The sequence below is a fragment of the Phocoena phocoena genome, chromosome 7 (assembly GCF_963924675.1).
Source record: "Phocoena phocoena chromosome 7, mPhoPho1.1, whole genome shotgun sequence".
Taxonomy (NCBI): Eukaryota; Metazoa; Chordata; class Mammalia; order Artiodactyla; family Phocoenidae; genus Phocoena; species Phocoena phocoena.
The window spans coordinates 60,106,971-60,123,035 of NC_089225.1; the positions used below are offsets into that span (position 1 = coordinate 60,106,971).

The following is a 16,065-nucleotide window of genomic DNA, read 5'->3' on the forward strand; positions in this document are numbered from 1 at the left end:
CAGTGGGTCTCTGGAACAGCTGAATCAATTGATTTCTCTCTCTCACTCTCTCTCCCAGCTAAATCAATCTCTCTCCCTCTCCTTCTCTCTCTTTCTCGACAGTTTCAGGCCCTCTCACTCACCATAAGGTTTCTCCATGTGGTCTTTCCAGCAGGATTGCCAGACTTCTTACATGGCGGCTTAGATCTTCCAAAAACCAAAAGAGGAAGCTACCAGGCTTCTTAAGGCTTAAGACCAGAATTGGCATACCATCACTTCTACCACGTTCTATTCATTAAAATGAAACAAGGTCAGCCCAGATTCAACGTTTGAAGGGACTACAAAAAGGCACGAATACCTGCAAGCCAGTTTACTGACCGCCATTTCTGGAGACCAGCTGCCGTGATGCACAATAAGCATTTATTATATAAGCTCACTTATTAATAACCTTCTACTGTAGCAGACGATATTCTTATTGTGGTAGAGACAGGCACACAATGGTTTAAAATCATCACCCTTATTTTCATTATCAAACAGCATATATATAGTCATGATTTTCACACACAATTCCAAAAAAGGGAAATGAACCAAAAATAAACCTCTTGGCAGGATTAACACAGAAAGATTTCATTTCAAAGATTCTGATTCCATATCATTGTTGCAGTTTTATAAAGGAAAGTTAAATGTGAAGATGTAGATTTGACAACAGTAATTAAATGAGTATGGACTTAGCCAGAATCCCACATAAAAAGTTGAAAAATCAGATATTTGGAGATCAGGACACAGGTTCTAGTCTCAGTTTTGAAGGTTAACACTGACTAAGTGTTTGATTTTGGACAAGTCTCTGAACTTCAGTTCTCTCAACTATAAAATGAGAATATGGGAACCAACAGTTTTCAAACGTTTTCTAGCTTGTATACTTTATTCAAAAGTAGTTTTACTCATAGGAGGCAGGGAAATAAGATGTGGGGGAGTAGGGATGTGTCTGACCCTTCCCCAATCAGAGTACTTTTGTTTTAAATACTGAGTTTTCTTTGGAGGACTGCATATAAACAAATGGTTCTGTAAATAAAATGTATTTGAAAATGAGAGATCTGGCCCCAAACCCCCATTTTATAGATGAGGAATTTTATAGATTTCGCCCCTTTCTGCACCCTTCCCTCTGCCTTCATAGTGCCTGTCATCAGCTCTCGTTCCTTCGTACAACACCTCACCCCTCCAGTGGCTCCCTACTCTCAGCTGCCCTACAACCATAGTATTCTGTGCTTAAATGAGGCCCAACTCTGTGGGGAATGAGGAATTCAAGATGAAGAACTCCATGAGATTGTGATTTCAAACTCACAAGCTGGTAACAATGATCACTGAGTGAAAAATACAGAAAAGAAAATTTGATTCTAAATTCTAATGTGATGATGAGGGAGAATAAGCCAATAAAATATTCTCAAAATCATGCTGTATTATACACAACCTCTTGTAGGACACAAGGGTTCAATTCAAAAAGTTACTCTTCTTAAGAAACAAATGGTATGTTGTTTCCCACAAGAACCCCTGACTAGAGGTTTACATCTGAGAAGTACTTCACTTACTAGTGTAAAAAATTTTAAGAACACAGGAACTAACAATGTTCCACTGCTTTCTGATGAGTTCTCTCTTTTCCTTCCAAGACACAAATAATTGCCAAGTGATCTCATGTTTTCACTCTAATTAAATGAAATAACACTTTATTCTTCCAGATCCCTATCAAGATATATATTAAAATTGCCTATGCTAAAAGTAATAAATGTAGATCTTATATAATCATCCAACTGTCTACAATACATTTCAGATATCTTTTTGTTAGTATGCAAACAGCATAACATTTCCTGGTCACTGAAGTCTCCTGGTTCCTATTAATGGTGCTATAAAACAAGGACACTTACTTTTTATTTTAGATTTCATAATAATAAGAATGTGTTCTCTTATTAACATGAATCTTTTTTCTACTGAATCTTTAATTCAAGATTAGGAGACATTGGCAGACTTCAATATCTTGACAACATTAGGTCACTGTAAAGTTAATTATTCTTTCCTTTGCTCTGTCAAGGTACACCAAATTTAGCTTAAGAGCACTCAGAGATTCCCCTAGAGGGTCCTGTTATTCACAAGAAGGTATGTTGCACAGATACGGTGCCTGTATCAGTTAGGGTTTGACCAGGAAAGCAGGACCACTATGAGTGATGTGAATAAGGGAATTACTACAGAGATTAGACTTTACATAATTTGGGGAGAAGCTAAGGAAATAAATAACGTCTCAGAAAGGGACAGCTAAAGGATCAAATTTCCTAAGACCACAAAGGGGAGCTGGTGAAGATTACGGAAGGTTACTGTCTCCGCATCTGGTGATGAACCTATAGGTCAGCAGGGCAGGGAGTCAGGAAGAAGAACCGAGAACAAACTACAGAGAGCAAGGACAAACCTGTGAGGACAAACTGGTACCAGTGTTGTCTGTTTCTCACCATTTCACACCTTGATTATATGGATGACCTGACCTAAGCCTTCCCCCTCAAAGCAGCACATACCCTGAATCCCTGGTCTAGGACTCAGAAAAGCTGAAAAAGATCTGGTAGGAGTTGGAGGCGCTGAGTGCCCAGCTGCTGCCCCACCACCCAAAGGCTGCTGTAGTGACAAGTATGAGTTGCACCTGGGACCCTACATGGAGCTTACAAATGTAAAGGCTTCCGTTTAACTGCTGCTTTCCAAATCTCAGGCAGATTTCTCATGTGACCAGCCCTAACCAGGAGCCATACAGAGAAGAGAGCTCTGGAAAACACAGTTCCAACTTAGCTAAATTGGCACAATATCAAATTACCACAGTGCCCAGAAGCTCCTTCATGTACTTTAAATTGATCCTAAGATGGATTTAAGCCTCTCAAAGTTGACATATATTCATTCAGTGATAAAGCCCATGAAAATACAGAATTTTAATTACTGTATTTATTTGCAAATTTTCCTCCAAATTTTTTTCCTATCTAATATTAGAAACATTTCTACCAGCAAAGAGGTACTTATTTTGCTCTTACCTAGACAAACATAAAATGTAAAACAACACTCAACACCTTATCACTAGCTCAACAATTTTTTAAATGTAAAAAAATCTACTTAATGCTTCTCCATTTCCACCAACTACGTTTTATCATTTCAGCTCTTCTCACACTATCTTCTCTCTACTATTCCTAAGTCAAAAAGTATTTAAACTCCAAACAGGAGGCCTTCTTGCTCCTATGCAATGTGGCTTTTTCTCAGTACCACCAAGTTTATCTATCAGGACTGTATAAATCTGAACTATAATTATAAATCTGAATTGAGTTCAAGCTCTTTCTCACAGAGCTCTATGTCTCATGCAAATTAGAACACAGGGTATGTCAACCAGTTCTACATCCCTGCAAACCCAACTCAGCTCTGACACTGGCAACATCCTTAATACATGCTTGGAGTCCCTACAGATGTCTCTGCCCTCATCAAAGAACTCCTCCAGGGAGAAAGTCACAAGGTCAGCTTTGCCTAAGGCCCTCTCTTGGCCCACAGGGACACACTCTCCTATTCAACACCGGCCCTGGGCTCCAGGAGGAGTTCATTCTCTCCCACTTGCCAAAGCATTAAGAGTGATACCAGGCACTTAAATGATTTAGAGGAACCTTCTGGAAATCACAGCTTTTTCAACCACATTCCCCTCACTTTGGAAACTTTCTGACAGGAATATCTTCTCAGTAGTGGCATTTGCTAGTAAGTTAACTAGCTAACATATTCCTAGGACATGGTGAAAAGTCACCAAGAATTGGAGTAGAAGATCTAAGTTTTAGTTCTGGCACCAGATCTTTCTAAGTCTCGCTGTAGAAGGTAAACTTCACCTTACAGAGGTGTTGTTGTGAAGTGGAAATGAGATAATGAATATCTTATCCTCACCCATAATGACCCCGACCAGTCCATTATCCACCTCTCCGGTAAGGAAACAGCTTGTCCTTGTATGGGGCCGTGTCGTTTGGGTGACAGAGTACTTGTAGGATTTCAAAGCTATTTCAGGGGCCATCTCAGAGCCACCGTTCCCTTCCACATGGGCCCTGTTGTGGACCTGCCCCATCATGCCTCATTCCCACTTACTGTGAAGTGGGAGGTCTTTTACATTTAGGGTGAGGGTTGTTTTTCTTTCTCCCTCTCTCTCAGGGTCCCTGCTATCCCTCCCTACAGTCCAGCCTTATATTACTCAGGATTAGAAGGGCATCATAAAAAGATGAATTCAGAAAAAGAATGTTATGTGATATAAATGCATATTAACATGGAACATGCTTTTCTCCTTCTCTCTAGGTTTTATTTTATGTCACCCATGGCCAACAATTGCCTTTTTTTCCCCAATAATATTCCTAAGATCACATATTTGCCTTCATCTTCCCTACTTTTTTTCCCTTAAAGTTACTTTAAGTATTGTTTATAATAAAAGGCAAACATATAACCAAACAGCTTAATGAAAATTAAACCTAATGTCTGCTATATTTACATTTAAATTGCAGAGAAATAAGTATGTGGAAGCTATCTCCATCATCAACAGCAGTTGCTAGGCCTATAAAATATTTGTGCATGTAGAGACTACTGAAGAGCAATGTTTCAGTTTCCTTCCCTCTCTTCCTCCATCCTGACCTTGTCCACATCCTTAGCGACCAGATAAAATCAAGTTCAGACTCTGAAGGACATTTGATCAGTAGATTACACACAATCAAAAATATCAACTTTTGGGCTTCCCTGGTGGCACAGTGGTTGAGAGTCCGCCTGCCAATACAGGGGACGCGGGTTCGTGCCCCGGTCCGGGAAGATCCCACATGCCGCGGAGCGGCTGGGCCCATGAGCCATGGCCGCTGAGCCTGTGCATCCGGAGCCTGTGCTCCGCAACAGGAGAGGCCACAACAGTGAGAGAGGCCCACGTACAGCAAAAAAAAAAAAAAAAAAATCAACTTTGATTTTAAAATGTTAAACTTACTACAAGCTGATCAGGAAAGGTCAAATATGACTTCTTCAAACATGCAATATTTGAAATAGGAAAAATTTGGCTTATAACTAATAATTTTTAAGTTGTAAGAGCATTTCATGAAGATGTTTCCTGTTTCAAATACTCAATAAGATCTTCTCTCTCACTCTTCTTTTTAAGACCAGCAAAGACCATTTTAGTTCCAGGGATATATTTTTTTGGGTTCTCCAAATATTCCATCAGAGTCTCCTCTCCCCAGATAACACCTATAAAGGTGAAAATAAGTTTTAAGTTTGTGAAGTTACATTTGTAAGGTTTACTTTCTGATGTGACCCACATTTGTGAACAAAAGATTACTTTTGGACTCAGTAGGAAGGTTATTATAACTGAGAATACTTAGTTTCTGACCTACAAGAAAATTCCAAAATTAGTCTTCGGTGATCTACTCTTGGGTTTCTTTGTAGAAATCCAATGCTGTTTAAGATTATCTAAGGTACACCAATGAACTACCAACCCAGACATGTTGGGCCTAAGCAGTATGGCATCCTCCTAGAATCACAGAGAATTCCTTCTATCTTAGAGATCAATTAACCAAAATCCTCATTTTGCAGATGAGTAAATGATGACCCAAAGAGAGGATAATAACTTACCCTAAGATGACAAGGCCACATAGAGTAAAGAACTGGTAACTAGTAACTTATATTTCCATGTTTTTTTGTTTCTCTTTTTCCCAATCACACCAAGCTGCCTCTGTCAGGATCTCTAACAAAAACCTATGAGTTCAGGAATCCAGTTTTACAATGAGAGACAGGTTGCATCCAACGTTTTTCCTTTCTAAAGCCAGTTGAAAAGAACATGAACAAAGAGAAACAGAAATGCTAGTTCCACTTTCAATAAAATTTTTGAGTGAGTGCCTCTACCACCAAACTTGATACACTTAGAAGACTACCAAGGACATAAAACCTGGACCAGAATGAAAGGACACTTTTCCCTAATTTCTAAAGAAGAGAAAAGTTCTCCAAAATAGGTGACAAATCCTGAGGTGCAGAGTCATAACCCTCTGTTGGACCCAAAGAGAGTAGAGTACATATTGGCTGGCTGTGAAAGTCTCCCTAAATTCAATTTGATAACATGGAGGGCCAGGGGAGCCAGGAGTAAAGAAGAAAACACATCTTTAAAAGAAAGATTCTACCTTGCAATAGGATAAAAGAGAAACTTGAGGTGTTGGATAACCCTGGAGCTGCCAGTCTTTGTCAGCTGAAGAGCCAAATAACCCTGCAGCAAACATATACATATACACATAGCTCTAACACATAACTGTGGGTGAGGAAGATCTTATAACCAACTGGAACACTCAGACCCTCACTCTTACTGTCCTTCTGCAAATAACCAATCAAGGACAAATTGTCCTAATCAAAAGATGAGTAGTGGGCTTCCCTGGTGGCGCAGTGGTTGAGAGTCTGCCTGCCAATGCAGGGGACACGGGTTCAAGCCCTGGTCTGGGAAGATCCCACGTGCCACGGAGCAGCTGGGCCCGTGAGCTACAAATACTGAGCTCTGCGCGTCTGGAGCCTGTGCTCCGCAGCAAGAGAGGCCGCGACAGTGAGAGGCCCGCGCACCGCGATGAAGAGTGGCCTCCGCTTGCCACAACTAGAGAAAGCCCTCGCACAGAAACGAAGACCCAACACAGCCAAAAATAAATAAATGAATAAATAAATTTAAAAAAAAAAAAAAAAAAAGATGAGTAGTAATCAGAAAGGAATCACCATGAAAGAGTACTGAAAACACACACACAACATACACACACACAGCAGAAAGGAATATTAAAAAAGTTAAATGAAATATACACAACAAAAATTATATACACTAAGCAGAAAAAATCAGGAGCACATTCCCATGGATTCAGAAAAGGTCTTTGTTATTTGTAATGAGGTAGACGGACCTAGAGTCTGTCATACAAAGTGAAGTAAGTCAGAAAGAGAAAAACAAATACCGTATGCTAAAGCACATATATGGAATCTAAAAAGAGGTACTGGGACTTCCCCGGTGGCACAGTGGTTAACAATCTGCCTGCCAATGCAGGGGACACGGGCCCTGGCCCGGGAAGATCCCACCTGTGGCAGAGCAACTAAGCCCACGCACCACAACTACTGAGCCTGTGCTCTAGAGCTCGTTAGACACAACTACTCAGCCCACGTGCCACAGCTACTGAAGCCTTTGTGCCTACAGCCCATGCTCCACAACAAGAGAAGCCACTGCAACGAGAAGCCAGTGCACTGCAACAAAGAGTAGCCCCCACTCGGTGCAACTACAGAAAGCCTGAGCACCACAACAAGGACCCAATGCAGCCAATGATAAATAAATTTACTTTTTAAAAATAAATTTATTTTTGAAAATAAATAATTTTTTTTAAATAAATTTTTTTAAATAAATAAATAAATTTATTTTTTTTAAATAAATAAATATGGGGACCTTCAAGATGACGGAGGAGTAAGATGTGGCGATCACCTTCCTCCCCACAAATACATCAAAAATACACCTACAGGGCTTCCCTGGTGGCACAGTGGTTGAGAGTCCGCCTGCCGATGCAGGGGACACGGGTTCACACCCTGGTCTGGGAAGATCCCACATGCCGCAGAGCGGCTGGGCCCGTAAGCCATGGCCGCTGAGCCTGCACACCCGGAGCCTGTGATCCGCAACGCGAGTGGCCACAACAGTGAAAGGCCCACGTACTACAAAAAAAAAAAAAAAAATACACCTACATGTGGAACAGCACCTACAGAACACCTACTGAACACTGGTAGAAGACCTCAGACTTCCCAAAAGGCAAGAAACTCCCCACATACCTGGGTAGGGCAAAAGAAAAAACAGAAAAAAGAACAGGGATGGGACCTGCACCTCAGGGAGAGAGCTGTGAAGGAGGAAAAGTTTCCACACACTAGGAAGCCCCTTCACTGGTGGAGACGATGGGGGGTGGCGGGGGAGAAGCTTCGGAGCCATGGAGGAGAGCACAGCAACAGGGGTGCTGAGGGCAAAGCAGAGTGATTCCCGCACAGAGAATCGGTGCCGACCAGCCCTCACCAGCCCAAGAGGCTTGTCTGCTCACCCGCCACAGCGGGCGGCGCTGGGAGCTGAGGCTCGGGCTTCGGAGGTCAGACCCCAGGGAGAGGACTGGGGTTGGCTACACAGCCTGAAGGAGGATAGTGCGCCACAGCTAGCTGGGGGGGAGTCCAGGAAAACCTCTGGACCTGCCTAAGAGGCAATAGACCACTGTTTCAGGGTGTGCAAGAAGAGGGGATTCAGAGCTCCGCCTAAACAAGCTCCAGTGACTGGGCGAGCCGCTGCTATCAGCACAGACACCAGGGACGGGCATGAAATGCTAAGGCTGCTGCTGCAGCCACCAAGAGGCCTCTGTGCAAGCACAGGTCAGTATCCACACCTCCCCACCCACGAGCCTGTGCAGCCCACCACTGCCAGGGTCCCATGACCCAGGGACCACTTCTCGAGGCGAACACACGGCGCGCCTCAGGCTGTAGCAACATCACGCTGGCCTCTGCAGCCTCAGGCTCGCCCCGCATTCCGTACCCCTCCCTCCCCCTGGCCTGAGGGAGCCAGAGCCCCCTAATCAGCTGCTACTTTAAGCCCATAATGTCTGAGCAGGAACAGACGCCTTCAGGCGACCTACATGCAGAGGCGGGGCCAAATGCAAAGCTGAACCCCAGGAGCTGTGCAAACAAGAAGACAAAGGGAAATTTCTCCCAGCAGCCTCAGGAGCAGCAGATTACATCTCCACAATCACCTTGATGTACCCTACATCTGTGGAATACCTGAATAGACAAGGAATCATCCCAAAACGGAGGCCATGGACTTTGGGAGCAACTACAGACTTGGGGGTTTGCTTTCTGCATCTAAATTGTTTCTAGTTTTATGTTTATCTTAGTTTAGTATTTAGAGCTTATTATCATTGATAGATTTGTTTATTGATTTGGTTGCTCTCTTCCTTTATTGTTTTTATAAATATATATATTTTTTTCCTTTTTCCCTTTTTGTGAGTATGTAACTGTATTCTTCTTTGTGTGATTTTCTCTGTATAGGTTTGCTTTTACCATCTGTCCTAGGGTTCTGCCTGTCTGGTATTTTTTCTTAGTATAGTTTTTAGTGCTTGTTATGATTGGTGGATTTGTTTCCTGGTTTGGTCTCTCGCTTCTTTCTTTCATTTATTACTTTTTAAAATTTTTAACAATATTTTTTATTTTAATAACTTTATTTTATTTCTTTTCTTCTTTTTTTCTATCTTTCTTTTTCTCCCTTTTCTTCTGAGCCGTGTGACTGACAAGGTCTTCGTGCCATGGCCAGGTGTCAGGCCTGAGCCTCTGAGGTGGGAGAGCTGAGTTCAGGACATTGCTCCACCAAAGACCTCCCGGCCCCGTGTAATAGCAAACGGCCAAAGCTCACCCAGAGATCTCCATCCCAACGCTAAGACCCAGCTCCACTCAACAACGAGCAAGCTACAGTGCTGGACACACTATGCCAACCAACTAGCAAGACAGGAACACAACCCCACCCATTAACAGAGAGGCTGTCTAAAATCATAATAAGGTCACAGACACCCCAAAACACACTACCGGACATGGTCCTGCCCACCAAAAAGACAAGATCCAGCCCCATCCACCAGAACACAGGCACCAGTCCCCTGCACCAGGAAGCCTACACAACCCACTGAACCAACCTTACCCACTGGGGGCAAACACCGAAAACAACAGGAACTATGAACCTGCAGCCTGCAAAAAGGAGACCCCAAACACAGTAAGTTAAGCAAAATGAGAACACAGAGAAATACACAGCAGTTGAAGGAGCAAGGTAAAAACCCACCAGACCAAACAAATGAAGAGGAAATAGGAAGTTTACCTGAAAAAGAATTCAGAATAATGATAGTAAAGATGATCCAAAATCACTGAAAAAATACAAGAAATGCTTAACAAGGACCTAGAAGAACAAAAGAGCAAACAAACAATGATGAACAACACAATAAATGGAATTAAAAATTCTCTAGAAGGAATCAATAGCAGAATAACTGAGGCAGAAGAACAGAAAAGTGACCTGGAAGATAAAATAGTGGAAACAACTACCATAGAGAAGAATAAAGAAAAAAGAATGAAAAGAATTGAGACAGTCTCAGAGACCTCTAGGACAACAGTAAATGTAACAGCATTCAAATTATAGGGGTCCCAGAAGAAGAAGAGAGAAAGAAAGGGACTGAGAAAATATTCAAAGAGATTATACTTGAAAACTTCCCAAATATGGGAAGGGAAATAATCAATCAAGACCAGGAAGCACCGAGAGTCCCATACAGGATAAATCCAAGGAGAAACACGCCAAGACACATATTAATCAAACTATCAAAAATTAAATACAAAGAAAAAATATTAAAAGCAGCAAGGGAAAAATAACAAATAACATACAAGGGAATCCCCATATGGTTAACAGCTGAACTTTCAGCAGAAACTCTGCAAGCCAGAAGGGAGTGGAAGGACATATAGAAAGTGATGAAAGGGGAAAAGCTACAACCAAGATTACTCTACCCAGCAAGGATCTCTTTCAGATTCGACAGAGAAATGAAAACCTTTACAGACAAGCAAAAGCAAAGAGAATTCAGCAACACCAAACCAGATTTACAACAAATGCTAACGGAACTTCTGTAGACAGGAAACACAGAGAAGGAAAAGACCTACAATTACACACACAAAACAATTAACAAAATGGTAATAGGAACATACATATCAATAACTACCAAAAATGTAAAAAGATTAAATGCTCCAACCAAAAGACACAGACTGGCTGAACAGATACAAAAACAACACCTGTTTAATGCTGTCTACAAGAGACCCTCTTCAGCCCTAGGGACACATACAGACTGAAAGTGGGGGGATTCAAAAAGATACTCCATGCACGTGGAAATCAAAAGAAAGCTGAAGTAGCAATTCTCATATCAGACAAAATCAACTTTAAAATAAAGGCTATTACAAGAGACAAAGAAGGACACTACATAATGATCAAGGGATTAATCCAAGAAGATATAACAATTGTAAATATTTATTCACCCAATATAGGAACACCTCAATACATAAGGCAAACGCTAACAGCCATAAAAGGGGAAACTGACATTAACACAATCATAATAGGGGACTTTAACACCCCACTTTCACCAAAGGACAGGTCATCCAAAATGAAAATAAATAAGGAAACACAGGCTTTAAATGATACATTAAACAAGATGGACTTAATTGATATTTATAGGACATTCCATTCAAAAACAACAGAATACACTTTCTTCTCAAAGGCTCATGGAACATTCCACACAATAGATCATACCTTGGGCCACAAATCAACACTTGGTAAATTTTAGAAAACTGAAATCATATCAAGTAACTTTTCTGACCATAATTCTGTGAGACTAGATATCAATTACAGGAAAAAAACTGTAAAAAATACAAACACATGGAGACTAAACAATACACTACTACATAAGCAAGAGATCACTGAAGAAATCCAAAAGGAAATCAAAAAATACCTAGAAAGAAATGACAACGAAAACACAACGACCCAAAACGTATCGGATGCAGCAAAAGCACTTCTAAGAGGGAGGTTTACAGCAATACCATCCTACCTTAAGAAACAAGAAACATCTCAAATGAACAACCTAACCTTACACCTAAAGCAATTAGAGAAAGAAGAACAAAAAAACCCCAATGTCAGCAGAAGGAAAGAAACCGTAAAGATCAGATCAGAAATAAATGAAGGAAACAATAGCAAAGATCAATAAAATTAAAAGCTGGTTCTTTGAGAAGATAAACAAAATTGATAAACCACTAGTGAGACTCATCAAGAAAGAAAGGGAGAAGAGACAAATCAACAGAATTAGAAAATGAAAAAGGAGAAGTAAAAACAGCCACTGGAGAAATACAAATGATTATAAGAGATTACTACAAGTAACTATATGCCAAAAAATTGGACACCCTGGAAGACATGGACAAATTCTTAGAAAAGCACAACCTTCCGAGACTGAACCAGGAAGAAATAGAAAATATAAACAGACCAATCACAAGCACTGAAATTGAAATTGTGATTAAAAATCTTCCAACAAACAAAAGCCCAGGACCAGATGGCTTCACAGGCAAATTCTATCAAACATTCAGAGAAGACCTAACACTTATCCTTCTCACACTCTTCCAAAATATAGCAGAGGGAGGAACACTCCCAAACTCATTCTACAGGCCCCCATCACCCTGATACCAAAACCAGACAAAGATGTCACAAAAAAAGAAACCTACAGGCCAATATCACTGATGAACATAGATGCAAAAATCCTCAACAGAATACTAGCAAACAGAATCCAACAACACATTAAAAGGATCATACATCATGATCAAGTGGGATTTATGCCAGGAACACAAGGAATCTTCAATGTATGCAAATCAATCAATGTGATAAACCATATTAACAAATTGAAGGATAAAAACCATATGATCATCTCAATAGATGCAGAAAAAGCTTTTGACAAAATTCTACACCCATTTATGATAAAAACCCTCCAGAGAGTAGGCATAGAGGGAACTTACCTCAACATAATAAAGGCCATATATGACAAACCCAGAGCCAACATCATTCTCAATGGTGAAAAACTGCCATTTCTAATAAGATCAGGAACAAGACAAGGTTGCCCACTCTCACCACTATTATTCAACAAAGTTTGGAAGTTTTAGCCACAGAAATCAGAGAAGCAACAGAAATTAAAGGAAACCAAATCAGAAAACTAAAACTGTCACTGTTTGCAGATGACATGATCCTATACAAGGAGAACCCTAACAATGCTACCAGAAAACTACTAGAGCTAATCAATGAATTTAGTAAAGTAGCAGGATACAAAATTAATGCACAGAAATCTTGTGCATTCCTATACCCTAATGATGAAAATCTGAAAGAGAAATTAAGGAAACACTCCCATTTACCACTGCAACAAAAAGAATAAAATACCTAGGAATAAACCTACCTAAGGAGACAAAAGACCTGTATGCAGAAAACTATAAGACACTGATGAAAGAAATTAAAGATGATCCAAACAGATGGAGAGATATACCATGTTCTTGGATTGGAAGAATCAACATTGTGAAAATGACTCTACTACCCAAAGCAATCTACAGATTCAATTCAATACCTATCAAACTATCAAATGGCATTTTTCACAGAAGTAGAACAAAAAATTTCACAATTTGTATGGAAACACAAAAGACCCCGAAAAGCCAAAGCAATCTTGAGAAAGAAACATGGAGCTGGAGCAATCAGGCTCCCTGACTTCCAACTATAGTACAAAGCTACAGTAATCAAGACAGTATGGTACTGGCACAAAAACAGAAGTATAGATCAATAGAACAGGAAAGAAAGCTGAGATAAACCCACACACATATGGTCACCTTATCTTTGAGAAAGGAGGCAAGACTATACAATGGAGAAAAGACAGCCTCTTCAATAAGTGGTTCTGGCAAAACTGGACAACTCCATGTAAAAGAATGAAATTAGAACACTCCCTAACATTATATACAAGAATAAACTCAAAATGGATTAAAAACCTAAATGTAAGGCCAGACACTATAAAACTCTTAGAGGAAAACATAGGCAGAACACTCTATGACATAAATCACAGCAGGATCCCTTTTGACCCATCTCCTAAGAGAAGTGGAAATAAAAATAAAACTAAACAAATAGGACCTAATGAAACTTCAAAGCTTTTGCACAGCAAAGGAAACCATAAACAGGACGAAAAAACAACCCTCAGAATGGGAGAAAATATTTGCAAACAAAGCAACTGACAAAAGATTAATCTCCAAAATATACAAGCAGCTAGTGCAGCTCAATATCAAAAAAAGAAACAACCCAATCCTAAACTGGGCAGTAGACCTAAATAGACATTTCTCCAAAGAAGATATACAGACTCCCAACAAAAACATGAAAGGATGCTCAACATCACTAATCATCACAGAAATACAAATCAAAACTACAATGAGGTATCACCTCACACCAGTCACAATGGCTATCATCAAAAAATCTACAAACAATAAATGCTGGAGACGGTGTGGAGAAAAGGGAACCCTCTTGCATTGTTGATGGGAATGGAGGACAGTAAAAAACTAAAGACAGAACTACCATATGACCCAGCAATTCCACTACTGGGCATATAACCTGAGAAAACCATAATTTAGAAAGTGTCATGTACCACAGTGTTCATTGCAGCTCTATTTACAATAGCCAGGACATGGAAGCAACCTAAGTGTCCATCGACAGATGAATGGATAAAGAAGATGTGGCATATATGTACAATAGAATATTACTCAGCCATAAAAAGAAAGGAAACTGAGTTATTTGTAGTGAGACGGATGGACCTAGAGTCTGTCATACAGTGTGAAGTAAGTTAGAAAGAGAAAAACAAATACTGTATGCTAACACATACATATGGAATCTTAAAAAAAAGAAAATGGTTCTGAAGAACCTAGAGGCCGGACAGGAATAAAGACGCAGACATAGAGAATGGACTTGAGGACACAGGGAGGGCGAAGGGTAAGCTGGGATGGAGTGAGAGAGTAGCATGGACATATATACACTACCAAATATAAAACAGATAGCTTGTAGGAAGCAGTCGCATCACACAGGGAGATCAGCTTGGTTCTTTGTGACCACCTAGAGGGGTGGCACAGGGACGGTGGGAGGGAGACGCAAGAGAGAGGGGATATGGTGATCTATGTATACGTATAGCTGACTCACTTTGTTATACAGCAGAAACTAACACACCACTGTAAAGCAATTATACTCCAATAAAGATGTTAAAAAATAAAAGTAAATAAATTAAAAGACAGTACTGATGAACCTAGTGGCAAGGCAGAAATAAAGACACAGATGTAGAGAACGGACTTGAGGACACAGGTGAGGAAGGGGAAGCTGGGATGAAATGAAAGAGTAGCATTGTCATATATACACTACCAAATGTAAAATGGATGGCTAGTGGGAAGCTGCTGCGTAGCACAGTGAGATCAGCTCAATGTTTTGTGACGACCTAGAGGGCTGGGATAGGGAGGGTGGGAGGCTCGAGAGGGAGGGGATATGGGGATAGATGTATACATATAGCTGATTCACTTTGTTGTACAGCAGAAACTAACACAACATTGTAAATCAATTATACTCCAATAAAGACCAAAAAACACAACTTATCAGCTAAAAAAAAAAGGTCTTTATAAATCAAGGGCTTATAGCAGAGCTACAAAGGTTCAAGGAGACGATAAAACAGAAAGACATAAATAACAGCAAAAAGAATAGATACTACTGATAGCACAATCAGGCTTGAAAATATTGATAAAAACAAAATGAGAATAAAAAGTTTAAAACAATCATAGGAAAAATAACAGATATAGAAGACATTTAGACAACAGATATCCCAAATATGCACAATTGATGGCCCAAGTAAGATTTCTTTAAAAAAAACAAATGAAATAGTATAAAATTATTAAAACATATAATTCAAGAAAACTTTCAAAAATAAAATCCTTAAAAACAAACAACTCAATCCAAAAATGGGCAGAAGACCTAAACAGACATTTCTCCAAAGAAGATATACAGATTGCCAACAAACACATGAAAGAATGCTCAACATCATTAATCATTAGAGAAATGTAAATCAAAACTACAATGCAATATCATCTCACACTGGTCAGAATGGCCATCATCAAAAAAATCTACAAACAATAAATGCTGGAGAGGGTGTAGGGTGTGGAGAAAAGGGAACCCTCATACACTGTTGGTAGGAATGTAAACTGATACAGCCACTATGGAGAAAAGTATGGAGGTTCCTTAAAAAACTACAAATAGAACTACCATATGACCCAGCAATCCCACTACTGGGCATATACCCTGAGAAAACCATAATTCAAAAAGAGTCATGTACCACAATGTTCATTGCAGCTCTATTTACAATAGCCAGCACATGGAAGCAACCTAAGTGTCCATTGACAGATGAATGGATAAAGAAGATGTGGCACATATAT

At 40.1% G+C, this 16,065-nt stretch overlaps 1 protein-coding gene across 1 annotated transcript in view; it reads right to left on the bottom strand.

The window, feature by feature from the left end:
- Window positions 1–4,950: 4,950 nt before the first annotated feature.
- LOC136125333 (cytochrome c 2) overlaps window positions 4,951–16,065 on the bottom strand; it is a 29,659-nt gene continuing 18,544 nt past the window's right edge. The window contains exon 2 of the mRNA XM_065880102.1: window positions 4,951–5,241. Coding sequence (XP_065736174.1) covers window positions 5,093–5,241 — 149 coding nt within the window. The 3' untranslated portion in view covers window positions 4,951–5,092. The remainder of the gene's footprint in view (window positions 5,242–16,065) is intronic.